This window comes from Pestalotiopsis fici (assembly GCF_000516985.1).
Source record: "Pestalotiopsis fici W106-1 unplaced genomic scaffold PFICI_Scf_6, whole genome shotgun sequence".
NCBI classification, from domain to species: Eukaryota; Fungi; Ascomycota; class Sordariomycetes; order Amphisphaeriales; family Sporocadaceae; genus Pestalotiopsis; species Pestalotiopsis fici.
The window spans coordinates 3,291,942-3,314,583 of record NW_006917096.1 but is presented as its reverse complement, the minus strand read 5'-3'; the positions used below and the strand labels follow the sequence as shown (position 1 = coordinate 3,314,583).

General features: G+C 50.3%; 4 protein-coding genes across 4 annotated transcripts; 2 read left to right on the top strand and 2 right to left on the bottom strand.

Annotated features, from left to right (window-relative positions):
• Positions 1-7,447: 7,447 nt before the first annotated feature.
• On the bottom strand, positions 7,448-9,436 carry PFICI_09468 (uncharacterized protein; the record flags this gene model as incomplete). Its single annotated transcript, XM_007838049.1, has 1 exon — positions 7,448-9,436. The coding sequence occupies one exon, from the start codon at positions 9,434-9,436 to the stop codon at positions 7,448-7,450; it is 1,989 nt and encodes a 662-aa protein (XP_007836240.1).
• A 1,074-nt stretch (positions 9,437-10,510) lies between these two features.
• Positions 10,511-11,282, top strand: PFICI_09467 (uncharacterized protein; the record flags this gene model as incomplete). Its single annotated transcript, XM_007838048.1, has 2 exons — positions 10,511-10,564; positions 10,632-11,282. 2 exons carry the CDS (start codon positions 10,511-10,513, stop codon positions 11,280-11,282), a joined length of 705 nt encoding a protein of 234 aa, XP_007836239.1.
• Positions 11,283-12,018: 736 nt separating this feature from the next.
• PFICI_09466 (uncharacterized protein) lies at positions 12,019-15,413 on the top strand (the record flags this gene model as incomplete). Its single annotated transcript, XM_007838047.1, has 6 exons — positions 12,019-12,818; positions 12,877-13,019; positions 13,072-13,160; positions 13,209-14,072; positions 14,126-14,429; positions 14,485-15,413. 6 exons carry the CDS (start codon positions 12,019-12,021, stop codon positions 15,411-15,413), a joined length of 3,129 nt encoding a protein of 1,042 aa, XP_007836238.1.
• Positions 15,414-16,414: 1,001 nt separating this feature from the next.
• On the bottom strand, positions 16,415-18,623 carry PFICI_09465 (uncharacterized protein; the record flags this gene model as incomplete). The annotated part of the gene is made up of 4 exons (XM_007838046.1): positions 16,415-17,626; positions 17,683-18,059; positions 18,114-18,274; positions 18,343-18,623. 4 exons carry the CDS (start codon positions 18,621-18,623, stop codon positions 16,415-16,417), a joined length of 2,031 nt encoding a protein of 676 aa, XP_007836237.1.
• Positions 18,624-22,642: the final 4,019 nt, after the last annotated feature.

Genomic DNA, 22,642 nt, shown 5'->3' with positions numbered 1-22,642 from the left:
ATGCAAGGACGCTCTTTGAAAAGCTACACAGTAGGTAGAGCCCCAGCTCCTGGGCATGCACTACATGATCCAAGAAGGCTCTGTTGAGTCGACACGGCAATGAAGCCGCACGCTCATGTTGGTTTGGGCAGCTCGCCGAGTGCTGTTTTTAGCAGAACATTCTCTTCAGACTTGACAACGAGTACGAGGCAAATATGGACCTGGCCCATGGTGTGCGAACAAAAACAAGAAGTGATGCGGGGCAACCGGCTGTGATGCTTGCAGGAGCCGTGAGCTGTGCAGACGGCAGCGCTGTGAGGTAGGCTTGGTAGTATAGGTATTGGTGGTTAGGTGTGTGTATCTTAAACCCAGCCCAAGGATCTTCGGCCCATTTCGCTCCAGCGGCGACCAGGGCTGGCTCCAACACACTCAGGATGCACTGTTCTGCTTCCAGGATTCCAGGCACAGGGACAGATACTCCGCCCACGGTCGCGCATCTCTCTACGGTGATTGGAGGACTTGTCAATGTTGGCCAATGGAAGCGAGCGACATGCAAGTAATATGCACTTTTTCTCCCCCCGTCACAAAGAGTACAGTATGTATATCGTACTCGGGTGATCGACGGCCAAGGAAGAAGGAAACGAGCATAGGAACTGAGTCAAAGTGGATGAGAGCATGACGACGACGAAGAGGACGCCGCCGCAGAGAAAGAAGCGAAATAACAATAGCAACAACGACAAGACGGCAACGGCATGAGCCTCAGGCAGGGGCCGGGCGGCGGACGCCGGCAGATCTTGATCGAGTGAGATGTGGTGTTGTCGCCGCCAAAAAAGACCAGCAGTCCGGGGGTGGGAGGATGTTGACAGTGGGTGGTCGCTGCCGAAAGAGACAGAGCGCCAAAACGTGAAGTAACAATTAGTTGCTCGCAATTAAGCAGGCAGATGAGATAAAGATAGGCACAGCCGACGGGAGCAGGACAAAAAAAACAAAGTTTTGAGCGTAACTGTTTTAAGAAGCTGCACGCCTGGAGACCGGCACCAACGGTACATTCAATACTTCGGACGAGGTATCTCCTCTATCTTGCATATGCCCAGAGAGACAAAGATAGAGAGAGAAGATGAGGGATAGAGAGAGACAAGACATCAGATTGATGGCCAAGCATCATGGGATCCAATGTCGTGCGGTTCCTTCGTCGAGGGTTTGAATGGCTAGAGTGGGTGCTCAGAAGCAGCGAGGGGCTCAGAGTTCGGTGGAGGCCCCCAACAAGGCAGTTGCAGCTCGCCAACGCCCACTAGAACGCGGTAAAGGATGCGGCTAGTGACCCTCCTTTACAAGATCAACAAGGCTCCTCCCGCATTATCTAAGGCCGACTAAACGTTACTCGCATCAATGGACCTGGACCTGGAGGGGGCAAAATGAATCTATGGGCAGAACATGGCACTGGGGCAGACAAGAATGCTGCCGATGCTACCAGCCTAACCACCCACGGCACCAGGTGTGCCAGGGGCAAAGCTACCAGAGGGTAGCAGCTCGCCGCCTTGAGAGCTAGGCTATTGCTAGGCTATTGCTAGGGTGTCGCTCTCTGTTACCCAGCTTTCTGTGTGATTTTCCCGCGGCAGAGCTCCCTTAGCTACATGAAGAATATCTCCGAACACGACGCTGAGGGTCGGTCATGCTGAGCTTAACTCGTGCCCAGAGCGCTGGAGGCGATTACATGCTACCTCGCATGTAGGTAAAGGTAAAGTAGGTAGGTAGGTAATGTTAGGTAAAAGTCACAGACAGAATGACAGATAGGTCGCAAAATCGTTAACCATCAAATCTTCTGGCACATGCGCATCTATTGTTCGTCCCTGTGCGATAGACCAAATCTGCATAGTGCCAAACGCGCTGGTAAATTGGCGAAGTAGTAAGCTTATCTCTCGTCTTCGATAGGCGACAAGCAGATCCGTTTATTTTCAGCACATGTTGTGACTTTTGGCAGGCAGTTAGTTCTAATAAAGCATAAGGCAAGGTTCCAGAGAGAGATATTCCAAGCGCCGATCCGGTATCTCGTCCAGGCATAAGATTCTCGTTGTATCAGGAGTAAATGCAATGTCCTTTGAGTTGAGACGCATTATCTGCAGCATCAAACTCAGCCCCCCCCCCCCCCCCCCCCCCAGAGAGGCTACCTTCTGGTCGCATACAATCTAACACATAACCTACTCGAATGTTTGTTACCCTGGAGGCGTTCACACATGTGGCTGGCAAGTTGGTCACCAACAACTAACTACATACTACATACATAGGTCATGCAGATGGGGGCCTTCCACAGCCACCAACATTCAATGTAACTGATTTTGCCCGTCGATCAATCCTAGACAATCGTCACAACTAAATTCCAACTTGTCTGAATTAGCCAGAGACTTGCGCGACATATTTGACCGGCCATATGGATAGACAGCCATGAACCTACCAAGCAATTGTTCCTAATGCCGACGGGCATCCTCCGAGTCAATAGTCCGCGGAGTTTTTTTGTTTTGTCAAGAACTTTCCACCAGACAGAGAGCTTGCTTCTCCTCCTCCTCATCCTCTCCCTCATCCCGAGGTCCCCTTTCTCCAAACCAGCAAGTCCAAGTTCTGCAGTAAACTAACTACCTACCTACCTATCTACTCCAAGTCCCATGTCTAGGTACATACCCTAGAGATTAGAGCCAAGACTTGATGGTCTCGACATGATCACTCCTCCTTGAGGGGCAGCCGTACGAATAAGCTTCTGCGGCCGGAACTACCAAGTTATTGGGCTTGTCGGCCGTATCCCATACAGACAAGAGACGAGACGGACAAGGCAACTTCTCCGGCCGACCGCAAAATACCTACTCCAGCATCAACCCCTTGAGACGGTGCTCGTTCTTCTTTCATCTCAGCTCATTCGCGAGCTTACCCCGCAATCTACGAGCTACCTGGCCATGCCCGCCACGCTGCCTTCACATGCCCTGCCGAAGACTTGTCAGGTTCCTCTGCTGCCCTGTCTCCTCTATCCGAGCTCGGTCCATTATTAATTTTCGACACATCATCTCAATCCGATACGCTATTCATCCCATATGACAGAAAGCCTGTTCTTATTTCATCAGAACTTGGTTTATTTCCCTTTCATCTCATCTTCCAACGACCCGGCACGTCCTTTTTTCGAAAAGTCCCAAGGCCATCATCTTGCAATCAATCCGTCAGCCAGTCAGTGTTAATCAATCCCTGGTCACTCGCACGCTCCAAAAGAGCCTGCCGAGGTGCAAAAAAGCCTGGCGAGTAGTAAGTAGTAAAGTAGTACACTAGAAGGCTATATAACGGGTCAGATATGCACCTCAATTTTAGCCTGGAAGGCCCGAATTGGCTTGCCACGATTTTAGCCTAGGCCAATCCTCGTTCAGGGCGAGCCTAGGCTGGCAGCTAAAAAGGCAAGGTTATATATGTATACCTTGGAGTGCTAGCTAGGTAGGTAGCCAGGTACCTGCCTTGGTCTCAGTGCTGCTTGTAGTATGTAGTTACATACTGCATAGTAGGTATGTAAGCTTGAGTAGTGCACAGAGCTCATTACATACCATGTACCTGCACACCGGACATGCAGTCTTCTGCTGTGGAGGTAAAATACATAATACATATCCTGTAAGGAAATCCCCTGTCAACCTGTATATTTGTGAGCCACACCAAGCAGCGCCCCGGCTGGCAACAAGGTGCGGCTGCCGCCGATCTGTGCTTTCCCGTGTGCACAGTCTCTGTATTCTGTGCCCTACACCTATTGCTTGCTTTGGAAGAAAGGAAGGGACAAGGCTTTCGATATGTGCGTGTGGTATATCGTATTATGTATGTGTGTGTACAGAGTATGTCCAAGTATTGCTCTTTCTGGACATCCACCCATCACTCTCCAACCAACCAACCATGAAGTTTCTTTCCATCCACCCTAGAGGAAAGAAAACCAACCACCCATTCGACATTCAACCCTCGTTCGTAACCCAACTACAGAATGCACTTCGCATGTATGTGTGTGGTTTGTTTCTCCAAATACCTCAAGGCAAACTGGCCAGTCCGTGCCTCATGAGGTCACTGATCAATCATCTATCAGTTCATGTACATACAACTTGCACTGTTGCGACGAGGGGCCAAACACATATTGAACCTCGTTGAGGTAATATGATTCGATAAGGTAGAGACCATCCCACCGTTGTTGATAGTATTATTATCACCTTGTACACCCACATCGTCTCTCCCTCATGGGTGTCATGCCTGTTGCCCATTGTCCTGGCCGCAACAACGGCATCTGCTCTCGGCTTACTTCACACTGCTACTACACACATCGGAAGCCATATCCTCTTTCGAGGCTGACGTATTTCGTACGTACCTTGGTCTCTGCCATATGCAGACTTTTAATTTTCGATTTTTTTTTATTCTCGTCGTTACGCAGGTTCCAAGTGGAACTCTGTGGACCTACGCGATGACACATCAATTACTCTTCCCACGTGTCGAAGAAGGGACATGATCGGCCATGCACCATTTCCGTCCTTGCCCTGCCTGCTACTTTTTTGGTGTGAAGAAATGGAAACAAAAAAAGAACGCCCGCTCTCTATTCGACGCCAACGCCTGCCCCTACCTACTACAGTCTCGGCCGGGTTCAGCTGTCTACTTAATGATTTTCTTTGCAGCGCTGAAACGAGCCCAGGGGGGCGCCAGACAGGGCCCTCGAATGGAGTCAAAAACCAGCTGTCTGCCGTTTGACTTTGACAAGACTGGTGACCGGTCCCCGCAAAGGACGAGAAGACGCAGAAGCAGCAGGGTGTTTCTCTCTACCTGACACTTTCTAGTCTCTTGACACGTTTTCACGAAACTCTCAACTAGTACGCAAAAAGAGAAGAATACGGTTGAGCCCCAGAATAATCTCATGAGAACCCATGTTGCCATGCTGCAGCTGTCAACGCTATGCATATACTAGATCAACGAGGTCCTGCTATAAGGGGTGACAGGACCCAGATATCCAAACATGCTGCAAATGCGACGCGCGCATTCTGGCTTCTGGCCTCCACTACGGGGTCGCCCCGATTCATCGCGGAAGACGGGAACCGACGGGGGGCTGGCTGCTCTTGTTTCCCACTTCGAGGCCTCGAACACGCGCGCGCGAGCGCAAAAAAAAGATACCTTCTCAACTACAGGTTACTAGTATTGGGTCTGGTCCTTGAAACCAACACGAGGAAGAGTTGCATCGTGCCTATTTTCTTGGTATATGGGGCGTTTCTTCTCGGTGGGCAAGGCAAGCATCACGAAATTGCCATATAGCACGCGTCATAACGGTAACGGTAACGGCCGGGCAAGTGGTGTCTGTCTCTTTTCACGATGCTAAGCCTATACTAACTAATAGCGTTGCTCAATCGATGCAAGTAGTGTACATTACACGGACCTTTTCAGGGCCACAATTAAGACCAGAAATTGTGGAGTTCAAGTCTGGCTGTCTCTGCCCGGGGGGTGTCGGAGAGCAGTCAAGCAGTCCATTGCCAGCAGGGGAAGATTGGGAGACTGCCTCTCTTCGTTCTCGGTCAAGATCGGACTCTGTCCCCAAAAAGTTTCTCTGGGCCGCTGTCAACAACGACTTTCAATAATGCAACTATTTCATCTCCGGGGTCATGTTCTTTTACGAGGCCATGGAATGCTTCAATATCTTCTGTGGACACCTCTAGAACAAAAGCATATATGCAGTAAAGTTGCAAATTCATGCGCAAACCTATTTGCGGCTTAGCCACGGGAGACAAGAGGGGGGGTCAAGAACGGAGGCTCTGCTATTTTCTACACTACGCACAGCCTCCCCGTGCGGAAGGCCGGGGTCTATTGAGTATCGAACTTCGGGAGACGAACTCGCGAAGAAGCCAAATAAGATATTCCCTTCTTCCACAATTGCCCCAGAAAAAAAAAACGAAAACCACCAACGGATGCCCGGATTGTCTGTCCGGACGCGCATCGTGTGGATTCTATAAATCTTCAACGACAACTGGCGGCGCTTTGATCCCCGCAACTAAATATGCCAATTCCGCACTATAACGGAACCAATAAATTTATATTGAATTGCAATCAATAAAATCAATAGACAAGAAAGAAAGGAAAATTCTTTCGTCTGAACTGTTCTTGACAACTATTTACAACATTAGACGTCAATGCGGTGGATACTCTTGGAGATTTGTGACAGTAAGCGGCGCGCTGTCTGTCTTCGTCGTCATCAGACGGCAGATCATAGCACTTTTCCAACGTTTCCTCTCCAAAAAAAAAAAAAAAAAGGCCTCGTAAGCCCGATGTGGACTTGTTTTCCATGGTAGTAGCAAGGAACGAGGACCAGGCAAGGACAACAGAGAGCAATAGTCGGGACTAGCTGGATAGGCTCAAAAAAGCAAAGAAAGTATACTATATTAATTGGCAATTAATATATACCGGTGCAAGCAAAGCACCAAGCACAACCTAGAAAGCTACTAACAACATTTCCTAAATCTTGTTCTTGTAGTGTCGTGTTCTTAACCCCCCAGAACCGGAGATTATGACGTTCGCGGACCATATATCGAAACGCTATGCTGCGATATCAGACAAACTCAGCCTCACTGCCTCATTATGCCCTTTTCCAAAACGTCTTGAATGTATTTCCGCGCATACGTAAGTAGATCTGCTACTTTGTCCTGTCGGCCCGGGCTCCCCCTGGCACCTCTTCTCTTTTCGTCAAAAAAGGGCAAGGGATCTTCCAAAAGGGAGTTGAACAGATGCTTGACATGGCAATTCTCATTGCCAAAACAGCATTCATTTTGTCATCTATCATGCCATAATGCCAGTCCAGCCCACAAGCCGTTCATGATAATGGGGCACGTCAAAAAAATTTGGTTCATGGGATTTCTCAAGCACCCCTAGGTTTTACCAGGGGCGGGTTCTTAATTATTTTCCGCCGCACAGCAGAACTAGAACCTTCCGGACAGTCCCCCAGTGAATGGAGTCGCAACTCACCAAATCCAAGTGTGTTTCCAGGGGCGAGGAGCAAGAAACAACACAAGGGGTAGAGAGAGAAAAAGGTACAATGGATACAATTATGAGGACCACGGTGCATCAGTATCTGGTTCGTGACAGCACTGACAGTTGCCGCTAAGCGGGCCAATGTCACGTCGAGGGGGCGAGGAGGGAGGAGGGGGCCCAACGGTCTCCATCGCTACCAGACTTGCTTGATTCTTGGTGCTGGCCCTCTTGGAAACAGAGTAGAGGGAAACCCAGGCATTTTTCGCTCAATCTCTCACCTGTCACGTTTGGCTTATGGTGGAATTTGCAGTAGCTACCTGTCTATCAGATGCAAAAAATAGGGACGACTCCTTAGAAGTCTGGCCCTTTCCCAAGCTTGCCCCCCAATGGCCCGTTGCTGTTTTGGGTATCGCTATTCCCAAGATATCGAAAATGTACCGCAGAATCAAGACTGATACATTCCCTAATCGTCCTCATCGCCGCTGTCGCCCTCGAGTAGTAAATGCTCCTGATCGTTGAGGGCCAACTCGATGAAGTGGCGTACCCAAACCTCGTCTGCCTGGTTCAGTTCCATCGCTTCGCCTTCGTGCTCAATATTGTGATCATCATTGCGACCAGCACGATTCCCGCGTTGATTCTGTCCACGTGCTCGATTACCACCGGCGCCCGGCCGTCCTCCTCTATTGCCTCCTCTACCGCGTCCGCGTTGCCCAGCACCATTCACCGCCTGGTTGCCGCCACGCGCTGCTGGGGGCGCTTGCTGGCGTCCTGGTCTCCCACGAGCCGGTGGCGCATCTCCCTCTATCCGTAATACCAAGGGGCCTTCTCGTGCAACGGCAACCCCCCCCCCGGGCTGGATGCCTTGTGGCTGGTCTTGGCCCTGCTGATGTTGCTCTGCAACCGGGTTTCTTCCTCTGTCGATTTCCAATTCTGGTTCCTGGCGATGTACATCTCCAACAATCTCCAAGTGCTGACCGTATTCGCCGGGTTGAATATTTGGGTTTCTGATGGCGTTCCCACCCTGATAGGCGATGCCAACATCGTTTCCATCTCCGCCTTCCAGCTCCCAGAGCCTCATGTAGCAGCTATTGACTTCACCACCGGGTTGAGTATTAAAGTGCTGGTAAGGATTCTCGGGGTTGAGCCAAGCACTGCATAGATAACAGAAGTGAGACTGGCACCTAAAGCATCGCATGTGATTACAACCTTGAGTCTTTTGGCAAGGTGCAGCGCAGGTCGGACATGGTGTAGTATGCATCCTCAGGTACTCGAGTGATGCCTTTTCCTCCTCGGTGATCTCCTCTTTGCGTTCCTTGGGTATACAGTACTTGAATTCGCCATGCCACGACTGACCGCAGCGAGAACAAAAGGCAAACCCACAATCTTCGCAGATGGCAAGAAGTTCCTTGCTGGCGGAAAACTTGGCCCTCTTTGCTGGATCTTTGTCACCGCCTCCCTCGATTTCATCCTCGGAATCATCGTCGGAGCTTTCAGCAAAGTCCAACCCTTCAGGCTTCTTGTGTTTTTTAGACCGTGCCGCACCCTGACACCAAGGTCGAGGACAGTACACGGTATTCTTGTCAGACTCGAGCTCAGCTTTATGCTTGAGCGCAACGTAGCGTTTGACCATATCCTGCTCTATGGGAATCTGAAGAAGTTCACTTGGACTGATATAAGCCTTGAACTTTCTGGACTTGCCTGGATTGGCCTGCCGTGCGGCCTTTTCGCGTTCACTGGCACAGCCGGGCTCCAGGCATTGGACCGAAACGATGTCTCCTTCGGTGATTGCGTTGTTGTAAAAGTCCTGAAGACACTGAACGCAGAATACATGGCCGCAATCGAGCATTCTGTGGCAAGCCAGGCCCTTTTTCGGATCCAGGCATATACCACAGTCAAATGTGCTTCGTTGAAAAGTCCTCTTCTTAGCCTCTAGATCGTAGTCCAGAATGGCGATCTTGTGTTCTGGTCCAACCTCGAGTGTACTTTCTTGGTCCACCAGACCGAAGACATCGTCAACCGATTGCTGGACGTCATCGACATAAGTAAAGATGACCTGATCACGGCCCATATCCTCCCATAATTCCTCAACTCGACCCTCGAGCCTTTTGACGATGTGAGCCGGTAGCCAAGGCGGGGACGTTGAAATCTTGATCGCAGGAGGTTTGTTTTCTGGATAACCCTCTGGTAAGGTAACGTAAATTTGCAACGACGGCAGGTTCAACAGCTGCTGAGAGTCAACCTGAGGCACTGCCCGAGCGACCGCATCTTCCGGGCCAGGAATGAGAGGGACAGCCTCTGCAGGTGCTGGAAATTTAACAGTCAAAGGTCGGCTGAGACTCAGGGAAAGTTCTATCGTGAAAGAATAAGGGTCCTTCTCATCAAGCTTGAGCTCCTCGTGATAGATGGCAGTTATGGACGAAAGCTCGATGGCACGAGCATCTTCGTCATCCATATTGAAGGTTGGGTCTGTGTTACCGACTCATGAAGATCGTGAGGTTGAAATTTCCGTGCTGTTGAGCAGTACGATCTGGTGTAGCAAGTACCTCCGGCGAATATTTATATTGCCAAAGATAACGTTGGAGAACAATGCGATCGTGTGCCTTTCTCTGTTGACCCAATCAAACAAAGTCTTGTCAGAATCCCATTATCTCTCTTCGGCTAAAGTGCTTATCCTCGATAAAATTTGAAATTTTGAAATGAAAAGTCTTGTGGTATCATGAAAGCAGTCGTCGTTTCGTCGTTGTCGTCTTCTCTGGGCCTGGTGGCGGAATTGGTCATCGATAGGCGGGAGCTAGTCATAAGAAAATGCCCACGCCACGCCGCCTTTTTCCCAATTGCGGAGGGGCAAGGCAAGCTACCCAATGCAATGTTGGCCGAATCAAATGAGGATGACCGCTTGGAGATGGATGACTCTATCGGTGTCCCTCGGAGCACAGCCTAACAGGATTCACCGATTCTAAAGAAGTGGAACTCTGCATCTCGTGTGTAAGAACCAAAGGAGCTTTCTTCTTCTTCTGTTAATCACATTCAAAAGATATCTTCGTCTGCCGGAGAATTGGGATCGTAATTCACAGCCAAGCGATCAAGAAATGATGGCGAGCGTGTCATTCGCGAACTGGCGGGGCAGCAGCTAGAGCCTATGAAAAGCCGACTCAACTGCCTTGTAGGCAACGTAGAGGTAGGGAGAGGCTCGGCGTAAGCGGGCAGCTGTCGGTCGCAAAATGGACCTGGTAACACTAATTTTTTGGGCACATCACTTGTAGTCTGGGAGCCTCCTTCTACGGCTAGCCAGCACACCGAGTCGTCCGCTTGGTTGCGACAGGACAATTCACGAAGACGCATCCACGAGTCGTCGCTCTAGCTTCAGTCTTTAACAGAGGAATCATTTATAACGAGAGTTCTTGTCGGATCGAGCCCTCTAGGCACCTCACAGCCGCCTGGACGAGCATCCGAACGCCTGCGTGTCCAGTACTGACATCATCCACCCGACACGAACTCGATTACTTTTCCCAAGCACAACGACAACATGTCCGACGACTCGGCGCCATTGGCGTCCTTTTCTCTCACACATGTGCACTATGTGAGCTGAACCTAATCTGCTCTCTCGAAATGCATGCTGGCCAAGGCTAATGGCTTTATCGCTTTAGGACCCCAACGATCCCGTCTCTTACCTATGCGCGTTCCTTGCTCTAGTCCCACAAGGTCTATGTGTCGTCTACGCGACCCTGATATGGTCGACACGCGAGGTCGAGATTGGTCTCATGTTTGCCGGTCAACTGGCCTGCGAGGCTTTGAACTTTGCCCTGAAGCGTCTGATCAAGGAGGAACGACCGAGACGAATGAATGGGAAGGGCTACGGGATGCCGAGCAGTCACGCGCAGTTTGTGGCCTTCTTCGCCGTTAGTTTGACGTTGTTCCTCGTCTTCAGACATAAGCCAGCATATCACAACCGCAGAAGAAACCACACTGGGTTGACTATGGTCGAGAGAGTGTTTTGGAGTGTGATGGGACTGGGCATGGCTGCCGCCGTGGCCTGGAGCAGGATCTACTTGAACTACCACACGCAAAAGCAAGTTTTGGTTGGAAGTGCCGCGGGCACAGTCAGTGCCATTGCCTGGTTTGTTCTCACTACTATCCTAAGGAGGACTGGCTGGCTCTCCTGGGGTATCTCGCACCCGATTGCCCAGTTCTTCAGAGTCAGAGACTTGGTGGTGGAAGAAGACTTGTGCCAAGCAGGATGGGAGAAATGGGATGACAAAATGGAGCTGTTGAAAGCTCGCGAGAAGAAGACATCGTGATGATGGCCAAGAACAGCTGAGAGACATACAACAAGGGGCCTGCCAAGAGAGATACCCAAGGGCCATGCATCTGCATTAGACAGGAGTTCAGGCTACACATTTAAGAAATCTAAAAATGTAGGGAAATAATACAATTGTGCTGAACAAGGGACGTATATTGACATTGATTGACAAGTGGTGGCTTGCCTTGTCAATGAATGATCGTATCCTGTCATTTGCTGATTGAGTGTCCTGAATCCTTGAACATAATTATTCAGACAGGAGGAAATGCATTCCTCTACAGAGTACATGATGATTCATAATGTGCATGTATATGCCCGTTGGATTTCTGCAAGCAGAACCTGTTGGTCGTGACTTGCAACTTTAATAGTTGATACTGCCCCGCTACTGCGCACCGAAGCCCCTGACCCTTTCCTTTAGTCAGGACTCCAGTCCCAAGCTATCGATAGCTGCACCATGTAACCTTAGCTCAACAGAGCGAGCTGCCAAACTCCAGCAACAATCATAGACACAGCAACTCGCTCAATATGCGCATCAGTGTCTAGCTGTATTCTTTACTAGAATCACCACACTGGCTTTGGACCCTGTACTGGACTTCATTGCACTATTTGTTCTTGTTTCTTGCTCGGAAGCGCCTAGCACGTGCCTGGGCTGCGGATATGCGTTCACCTTGACCATCGACCACGCAGAATCTCCACCAAAAGCCAGCTGTATGCGACGCTAACTGGTCACCATCATGAACTCGCTGTGGTCGAAGGCCGCGCCCGAGGGCGAGCCTCAGACGGGTCCGTCCGAGCCTGAGGACCTCGCCGACACTGGAGTCACTGCAGAGGATGCAGGAGAGGCGTCCACCGCTGCCAGCAGCTCTGTCAATACCAATGCCAGCAACGTCCTGTCTCTGCGGCCCAATCTGCAGCGCAACTCGAGCACTCCCGGCCTGCCACCGCCCCCGAACGATCCTCCTGCTCCCCCGTCACAGCTACAGTCCCAATCTGACCAGCAATTGGACTCGCTATCCCTCGCGCAGCTCAGAAAATACGTCTCTGAATTTCCCAAGAATAACGAGGCGGCCATTGCCTACGATTTCGTCTACGAAGATACTGGTCCCCATGCGGAGGAGATTGATGAATGGTTCGTGTATGGGCAATTCTGGCAGTGGGTGCGCCTCAATGGAAGCCAACGTATCTGGGAGATGGGTTGGGAAGAGTTTGGCGGTGGGCAAGATTGGAACGAGGCAGATCAAGACACCAAAGCCGATTTTGTGCGAAAGTGGCTCGTCGGTATCCAGGACGGGGACGATGTCACCAGGGTTCACGCTATTGGTAGGATCATGTATCTGATCTTGGGGCGATGGATAGAGACTGCGCAGCCCGGTCCCTTTGGCGACAGCGAAAATATGCCGGAAAGGCTGAAGGGCAGAAGCGTTGCTACGCAAGGACAGTTGTTGGCAATGAAGGAGGGCGTGGAGCTGATAGCTCAAGTTGGTGGTCTGCCCATCATTTGGCAGGCGTTACAGCATGCATTGGAGGCGTTGTGGTATGTCCTTTGAACAACATCACTGCCGTACTGCTAGTAGTATACTGACTTGAGACAGGACATTGGATCCAACAAAACACCAATCAGAAGGGTCTCAAGAGGCCCAAGATGAGCTTATGAATTTGATGACAATCATGTATATTACGATACAGGAGGTTCTGGGCAGTGGCGAGGAGATGGCAGAAGTTCGCGACAAGCTTCGTAGGTACTCGTTTCTGGTTTCTTCATCGATGAAGCTAATTGCCTGCCTTAGTCGAATTGAACCCAAACATTGCAGTTTTCATGCTTAACTCGGTCGCCAAGATTCGCTGGCTCGACGGAGTACCAACTTCAATGACTCAAGTAGGATTCCAGTCTCTGGTCTGAGATATTTTGACTAACAAGTAACAGATACTCTTGCTGTTCTGGAAGTCCATATTACTGGTATTTGGCGGTATGGATGCGATCGTTGAGACCAAGGGGGCCCTTGGCGAGGCGCCCGCAAGTGCCAAGGATAAAGACACCATTTCTGCATCCCCATTAGATTATCACACTTTCCGCCAGGAGATATCTTCAAAGTACCCCTCCTATGTTCCGCCACAATTACCGATTTCCTTGGAGCCTGACGACACCTCACTCCTGCCACCTTTGCCAAATCACCCGACGCGAAACAATGGATCGAACGGAATATTACCCGCGCCTCCAAACACGCAAAGCGGAGGTGCTTCTATTCTACACCAGCCGGTTCATATTGCAACGCCGGCCCCTTCGCCGCCTCCATCCCCCGCGGCTGGTGGTAAGGGTGGCAAGAAGCAGAACTACCAGACTAATCAAAATTTCCCCTTCATGTATCCTCCTCTCGATGAAAGCAGCAACAGCGCAGGCGGAAAAGGCGGAGCTGGTCTACAGGAGTCCCTGGTGGGCCGAAAATGGGAAGGCAGTGATATACCTGCTTCGATTCTAGAGGCTGGAGAGCTCTTCTCCAAACGGGTTCGGATGACGCGAGCAGTACGTCAATTGTGGGAGGAGCGACAGAGATTCCTGAAATTCGAGAGGGGCTTTGATGTGTCTGTAGACGACGACGTCGACGAACTTGAACTTGACCTTGACGCACTCGAGGTAGGTCCTGACAACGAGGTTGATGACGACAAACTGCTCGCTCTTATCGAGAAGAGAACTGCAACTACAAGATCGAAAGAGGTCGACTATGGCCCGGATCCCGACAACCTTGACTCGAAATTCAAACATCGCTTAGATGCTATTGAGAACTTTTATGTGAGTTGATCAGTGACCCTGGTTTTTATAGCTGAGGTGCTAATTACGAGTAGGATGCCACGCTACCACAGTTGCAATCTATCGTCATTGTCCTAATGAGGGTCGTGCTGGCCAACGTGACTGCTTTCATCACCATGCCTCAACGAGGGCAGGATGGTCAACAGAACCAAGGGCGCTTCAATCAAAGCGGGGCACCCTTTTCTCGGTCTCAGGATGGCATAGGTGTCAATGGCGCCATTGCTCCAGATGCCCCCGATATGTCTCTTGAGGACTTGGATCAAGTCAGGGCACGTGAGTTGGAGGGCAAAGCACTATCAGGTGCCATCTTGCTGCTCTTGAAGTGGTTCAAGGTATCTCGTAAGTTCATCTCAGGCCCCTTCTGGACTGAACTCAGGAATCTGACCATTTCCAGACGTCCTCAAGTTTGAGTATTTGTGCCAACTGCTTCTCGACTCCAACTATATCCCCCTCGTGCTTAAATTCTTCGCACATCAAGATGTCCAACAGGTGGTTGACAGTAAGACTGATCGCACGGACCACAGTTTCTTTTATTTCTGTAACCTCCGTGCTCGTGGTAATGGTGACAAGCCAATGGAGCCCACGGAAATCGATGGCCCAGACGATGAGAGCGAGGACGATGCGGCGCCGCCTCCTATTAAGCGCAAGAAGTCGCCGCCAGCAGCGTCTTCGTCGACTGAGGAGCAAGGAGCAAAGATGAACAATCATGCCCATGAACGACCAGAAGTTGACGAGATGGGGCAGCCAATAAATGACCTACCTAAGGAGCCCATTACAGACTTCTCCCGTCGCAACTTCTTCTCCTTGATCAACTACTTGCGAATTCTGCAGAAGATATGCAAGAACAAGGCCCACCGCAACTTGCTCTTGGTGCAGTACAAATCTTCCAACATTATCAAAAAGTCACTCAAAGTCCCTCAAGCCGAGCTTCGGCTATACGCACTCAAGCTTTTCAAGAATCAAGTGCCATACTGCGGGCGTAAGTGGCGCCAGTCCAACATGCGAGTCATCACGGCAATTTATCTGCACTGCCGTCCCGAGCTGAGAGATGAATGGCTCGCCGGTAGTGACGTTGATGCCGAGGTAGAGGAAGCGCTGCCCTTGGAACAGGCGCTGAGGAGCTTGACACATTGGCACAATGTCCAGAGACATCCAGATCAAATGGCACCGGAGGTGAGACAAGCGCTTCAACAGGAGCAAGACTTTTTCAAGAGAGAGCTGGAGAAGTTGGAAATCAACTGGGCAGATACGAATGCACAAGTCGACGGTGGAGATGGCATGTGGGATGGTCAGGCCCCAATGAGCGCTGCTGGATGGGCCTAGAATTCCGTCGAGCAGACTTACAGCTGGTGTGGGCGATGATATAAACTTTGTGTGGAGGCGCCCAACCGAGGTTCAATTATTGTTGATATCCATGAGATGAGAAAGCAGTGTCGCCTGCAAGTCTCGCCCGCGACATGAGATCATGACGTGGGTTGTGAGCCATGATCAGTATCTTTATCAAGTGCCAAGAGCACATTAGTATACAATACTTGCTTTGTGCAAGTGGCATTGCAGGGTATACAGGTAGAGTCTATTCAGCTGTGCCAGATTATATACAAAAATCCTGAAAACTCAAGGCTGGGTTGTTTGATAACGAAATTGCAGGACTGTATGTAAACTCATCAGCAATGATGTTCCACGAATTTTAACATGCAAATGTTGGTTTTTAGGGGGGGAAACGATGTCATCTTTTTGAACTGTTTGACTTGATTTCTTTTCCTTATTGGACTGCCTAGGCTACTACTGGTATCTGGTATCATAATCCTCCTCCCAGCACGTTATTCAGAGCACATTTCCCAAAGAGACCACCCCTTCCTTTTTATTCGCCCAGAACATTTCAGTCATATTTTGCTCTTGTTTTTCCTCCATTCCCCTCAGCTAAATTCGTACATATTTATACACAAAATCCCCTAGACCCGACGACCCCCAAAACTGTATAGTGTATAATAAGTACCCGATAGGAGAGAGAGGAAGAAAAATATGGAGACATAAAAGAGGGAAAAGAGTATATGAAAAAATGGATAAGAAAAAAGAATAATGAGTCTTCTTCTTCTTCTTTGACGCCGGAAATCATGCTCCATGTCTTTGACTATAATGACTGGCCAACCTCTTGAGTAGGTAAGATAATTAAACAATGAAGAAGTGACGGGCGTGTCTTTATGTGAGACGTCCATGTATTTGTGAATGGACAGACTCGGCAACATCACCCGTCGTGTAAATATATCGAATCGAAATTGAGAGCATTCTCCGACCCCGCATAGACTTGGTTTCTAGTGATGAGACTAGATCCAGTCGCCCCTGGGTTGCGTGACATCAGAGTTGCCACGGCTCCGGGTCATGGGAGGCGGCGTCCGCGTGGACATTTGGAGCGGCGTTGTGTTGGTCCGCTTCGGGCTCGGGAACTGGAAGCCGACGCCCTTGGGACTCGGCACCTTTTTGCTAGGGCTCTCGGGGCGGTAGACGGCAGCGCTCAGGATGGGCGTGTCGTCGAATTGTTGGCGGCTGTTCTCAATGTTGGTATTGATGCGGTTGATTGGCCGCGGGACTGGAGGCAAAGTCTTCATCCTGCTGTCCTTGGTAGTTGGATCCCGCGACGGCGTGGCGCTGACGGGGCTGGCGGGTTCCGAGGGCCAGACCGGCTCATCCGTCGTTGCAAAGGCGGCCAGAGGGCTTGGTCGGATCGCCTTGGGGCAGTCCAGGTTGTGTACCTGCTCGGCATTCTTCACAATGGAGCTCGCCATGGGTGGCATGTCGGCTACGTTGGAGAAGCGGAGTCCGATCTGGACAGTGGCAGACGATGCCATGGACGAGTTGCGCATGTGGCGGTTCTTGATGGATGGCGGTGGTTTTAATGTGTTGTTGTCAAAGTCTTCGAATCGACTAATATTGTTGTTGTTCTCAATGGGCGAATAAGTCGTAGGAGGTAGGATTGTTATTGAAGCCGTGTTGTTGGCCATGTTTGTGTTTGGGAAAAGTGAGTATGATGTAGATGGCCTTCGCTTAGGGAAGCCGGTTGAAGGAGCGGCTGGTGTTGGCAACTCGACTGGCTCAGGGACTCTTGGTATCGAGGTTGTTGGGAATACACCGTTGGACATGACTGGCTTGGGACTATAGCCATATGTCCTTGTGGATCGAGACTCAATCGCATCTTCTTCATCCTTTTCATATCGTTTCACGAGTGTCTCTTCACTGTCGACCCGGCGCAGGGACTTGGATCCCGAGACGGACTGCAGCGCGTGACTCGTGAAATCATATTCCGGATCTGCTTTCCGGATCTTGTGCTTGAGTTGTTGTCTCTCGTACTCCGCCATCTTGTCTCTTGGTCCGATAGTGGAAATGATGTTTGAACGAAAGAAGAGATGAAGACCACCGTTCATGAGTCCAGAGACATTGACGACCACTGTGGCGATCATGGACAGTGTGAGTCCGCTGGTACCTTCGCTGTCACCGAAATTGCTAAAGGTGAGATAAATGAAGAAGGGTACCACCAAAACCTATGCATGGTTAGCTCCGAGTCCTGTATGAGTAGAGAGACTAATATGGAACAAACATCAGAAACGATGGCTACCGAGAGAAAGTAGACCATGCGTGACGCTTCGACTCTTTCGCTTGTCTCAATAGTGGAGTGCCTCGTCAACTTGAGAAAGATGGTGATGGCGCATCCGATGAGCACTACAGACATAAAGGTAAAGAGCGCAAAACCACCCTCGGCCCATTTGGCGACGAACCAGAACAGGGAAGCAAAGCAGAAATCTGCAGAAGGAACGAAGAAAGTGATTAATCCCATGACCAGAAGGAGCGTCGTCCAGACTGCGAAGCAAATGGCGACTGTCCATTTTCCTCGCTTTGGGAATGGTTTGGTTCGGAGACCACGGAATGTCAGTTCAAGCCCAAAAATGAGCTGCAAGAAAGGAACGATGAATATCCCTGCAAAGCTGGTTAGATGTTGACTCGGCTCCAATGAATTCATAACATGCTTACCTGGTAGCATGAAGGACGATATCAGGGAACAGCCCGAAGCAAATAGTCCATCTAATCCACGCGACTGGGAAACTGCAAATATTATGCCCTGGATCGTAATGGCTAATGACAGTATGAAAGGATATGTCTCAGCGCCCGTGACGCAATTCCAGACGCGCACTCTGTGAAAAGGTTCTATCAGTCGATCGTTCGAATAATTCGTTGAGAGACTTTGATCTTTGCTACTCACGGTTTGCCCCGCGGGCTATTCCGCTTGGCCCTCTGATAGCAGTCGTACAGGATGCCCATGGCAGTGGCAAAGGCTGCAATGGTGTTGAAGACGGCGAGGATAATGGCGGAATTCCGTATCGATTTGGCAGCCAGAAACTTGAGTTGGTTGATGACCTGGTACGTCGAGTTGCTGCTCGAGGCCTGCAGCAGGCTGCTCGATGATGTGTTGGACATGCTCATGTTCATGGCGTAGGCGCTGCCGGCTGAGTAACCGCTGCCAATGCTCTCAGATCCAGACATCTTTCCTTTATGTTGGTGACGACGAACGAACCCTCGGCAAATGGCCAGTGCCTATACTCTTCCGGTCGTGATCATCTAGTTCTCTAGTCCATAGATGTTCTTTATTCTCGATGCGGTATTGTGGGTGGCAAAATGGAAATATGGCGAAGCAGGAGTGGATATTGGTTGGGCTTGGGTGGGTAAAGAGAAGAAAGCAGACGACAAGACCAAAGAAGATTCAGAGAAAAAAAGATTGGATTTGGCCACATTCAGATTCCAGATCACGGATGGCAGACCAGACGAAACAGACCCTGAACCGGCAGAATGGCGAAAATGGAAGAATAGAGTAAGAGTAGTAGATCAAAAAAAAGGATAGTAGCCAGTACAATTCAGAAACGAAAGACACAGCAAACCAACTTTTGATGGATGCTGGGATTAGCAGTAGGAAAGACACACACCAGGCCGCAGTCCTGTTCCAGAGGAGGCGGGAGGGAGAAAATCAAAAAAGAAAGATGCATGAAGACATTGGTGATCATAGAGATGATATCCCAGATGACATACCAGATGTGCAGAGAGACGAGAGGCCATGTTCCATGCCACCCACCTACCATGCCCAGGCCAGGCCCATGTACAAGACCAGTTGAGGCCCTGGACCATGTGCCAAGCGAATGGAATGACCCCCGCGCGGGCTCGAGGTCGTCCGGCCTCGCCTTTGGAGCTAGGCCTGCAGGTCGACCCAGTTTGCAACCATTATCTGGCGTGGTTAAGCGGAGAGAAGAAACGAGCATGGGTTTGGTTGGAGTGGATATTGTAGGTAGCTCTGTAGGATAGGTACGCGTTCTTCATGGTGGTGGCAGTCGAAGCACCAGTAGAACTAAGATGGATCGTGGGAAGTGGGTTTCAAAGAAGCTCGAAATAGCCACAACCAACTAGTTCAACCGGTTGATAGTCCTCCTCCACCCGTCAAAGCTCTGTGATGAACATTGAACAAGGCGTGAGGAATCTTGCTGATCCTGGAGCCAGCCATACAATCCTCAGTGGGTAGATAGAATGGATACATGTCTTTTCACGTAAAGACGCATACATGTCATGGTAGACAAGAAACGAGAATGGATACATGCCATTAACGACTACCAATACAAACCCCGGGCATGTGCGTACTGTACCTAGGGTGCGGCCATTCGTCCGCTGCTTCGTTTACGTGCGCTCTGTAGTATTTTGTGCCTGGCAGGATGAGTTTCCGAGTATGGTGGAGTTTGAGTCTCAGGTTGTGCCAGGCCAGCAGCACGATACCTAGAGTCGACAGACAGACAAACACAAAATCGAATCCAGCCCTTCGCGGAGAGCGGAGAAAAAACGTGGGTGACGGTACCAAGTGCAATGCCCTGGACGCAGTAACGTCTTGCGAGGCCAGAGACAGCAAAAGCAGCAGCAGCAGCAGCAGCAGCAGCAGCAGCATTGTGTGGCAATGGGGGTTGAGGCAGAGCTGGAACACCATCGGGTTTCGTCGTCCAGGAAAAGCTATGGGTAGGTGCGAGTAGGTGCTACTAAGCTATGACGATAAGGTTGGGGAGTTGAGCCGCAAGGGGTCGCGCCATACCTGAACTGGCTTAGCTTAACGCCAACCCCCGCGTCCCGGACGAGCATCAAACGTCCCTGGACACAGACCCTGGTCAAATGTCATGTCAGGGGTCTTTGGACACATAGATTCTAGTATCTTCACCTTTTCCTCCCCCTCCCCTCCCCCTACATGCCTAGATCCTGCATACAGAATGCTACCCAAACTCTAACCATTACATACACACATCCAACGGGTTCAAGGCGTCTTTTGCGTCCAACTGTCTATAGGTAGGTCGCCAACCTTGCTAATTGTAACGGTCTTGCATTCGTTCGTCCATCAATCACCTGCATATTGTATTAGATGACGGTTCTGTACGACCTGGTTCCTGCAGGCAAGGCAAGGAAATGCCCCGATCAAGCTTCATGTTCCGATGACGTCTGGAGCTTGAGAGAAGCACCATGATGCCTCCCGAGTTGTGGTTTCTTTCCATTGGCATATTCGAGCCAACGGCGAACCCAAACAGCTTCAGAGCACAGTATGACCACTAGTCCGTGGATCAGCGAACCAATCGCATATTTTTGTTCAATAGTGTATGAGTGCTTCGAAACAACCAATGGATGCCACTAACTTGGAACCAAAAAAGCTGAGTTCCAAACCATGGGACACTGGTCTAGTCTGTCATTCGATATCCCGCTCAGGGTTGTCGAGGTTCCTCGCCACTATACCACAACCGTCGTCATCGTCCGACTACATCGGGCGGGACCACCAGTAGCAGAGTGTCACTGCGGCCCAAGCTCTATCGCCATCGTTTATTGTGATGATGGTGGTGGTGGCGGCGGCGGGTTATGCTTCGCAACAAGACCATGGACCGATGCGCAAGAAACATCTCGTCCTCTTTAGAAAATGAGGGGCTGGTCCTACGTCTAGTACATACTACACCTCGAGTGGCTACCTCCTGATGTGCTTAGAGTCTCAAGTGCATGAAGTGCTCGGACGCTTTCCTCTGTGGAAGCATTGAGATACCCTGTCGACGAACTAGGGGATTGGATATCTTGAGACGAAGGATCTGGGAGTGGCTTCGGTACCTTCTCTGTGCCGAATCCCATCACTCCTCGACTTGTTAGATATAACATTACAGAAGGAAACCTCATTACTCGATCCTGTGCCCGTCAATGAATCTTCAAAAGAGGGAAACGAAAACCTCAATGTGAGTATATCGAAAACATGATCATCAGGTCTTCTGATCGGGCCATCGGTCAGCCTGCATGGCCCGGCCAGTTGTTCAGGCCAACATTAGTCTGAAAATTAGAAACCTGATGTTTTTTGGAATTCTGGAAAAGTTCTAGTCGGCCCCTCGAGGAGGCCTCGCCCGCCCCAACATGGGTTGTCCCGGAGAGCCCACTCACACCAAAGTCCAGGTGCATGAGCCTTGCCGATATTGAGGCACCCCTCCTCGGGACCAATTAGGTGTTGGCATCATATCTCCAAACCATACTATGTACACTAGAGCTTGGGAAAGAAAACCCCCGGATTAAAGCCAACACGGGACATGGGAAACCATGGGACATCTGAACCATACCGTAGGACCCTTGGTGCCCAGGCAGACACAGCATACACACATGCCGGCCCTGGTCTCGCCTCTTCTTCCTCTTCTTCTTCACGGCTCCTACGGCATGGCATAAAAGAGCTCAGCCATATCTCTAGAGCTAGTGGAAGTTGGTGGGCCCGAGATGAAGGGATGGCTACCTACATGATAGAGCTCGGGTAAGTCGGGTGAGATCGTATTGCTCTCTCTGCCGGACACGCTCCGCATCGGGATCGTGACCATCCTGTGGAAAGAGTCTACTGATAAGCTTAACTGCGCCTCAGAGGAGTTTGGTTTCTTTGAAGATGGTTATTGAAGGCAGGAGCAACTGCCTGTAAAAACTTGGCAAGTGATCTATAACTTTGAAGTCTTGGTACCAATTTCGAGTAGTACATGCGTGGCTTCGTGCTACATAAAATCAAGTCTGACTCGAGATCATCTGAACTACTGTGTAGAACAGACAGTAGCCCTCCTACTTGGCGTTCTACGAAATGTTCGTCCTTAGTCGGTGGCTAGACCCTAGCAAATACGGACTCATAATTGCAACCGATTGTCTCTTCAGTGGGATTTCAATTACGCAGATAATATTCCACATGTATTATAATGATGTAGTGCCAAGTGCCAAGTCCTATGGCCCGTTCAATCATTCGATCCAGACGTCAGAGTAGCACAAGTTCGCTACCGGATAGCCACGGGAAAAGCGCCTGTCAGAATTCTTTTATTCTCCGCAGAATAAATGAAATTTGAGAGGGATGAAAAACTTCCGAGGAGAAAATAAAACCTCACGCGTGGTTTGGGTTGTGGGCTGGGTTCAAGGGGAGAGGGGGGAGGGGGGAAAAAACGGACGAGCAGGAGAAAAGGTAGGCGTCGTAATCTATACTCGGTTCCTGCCGA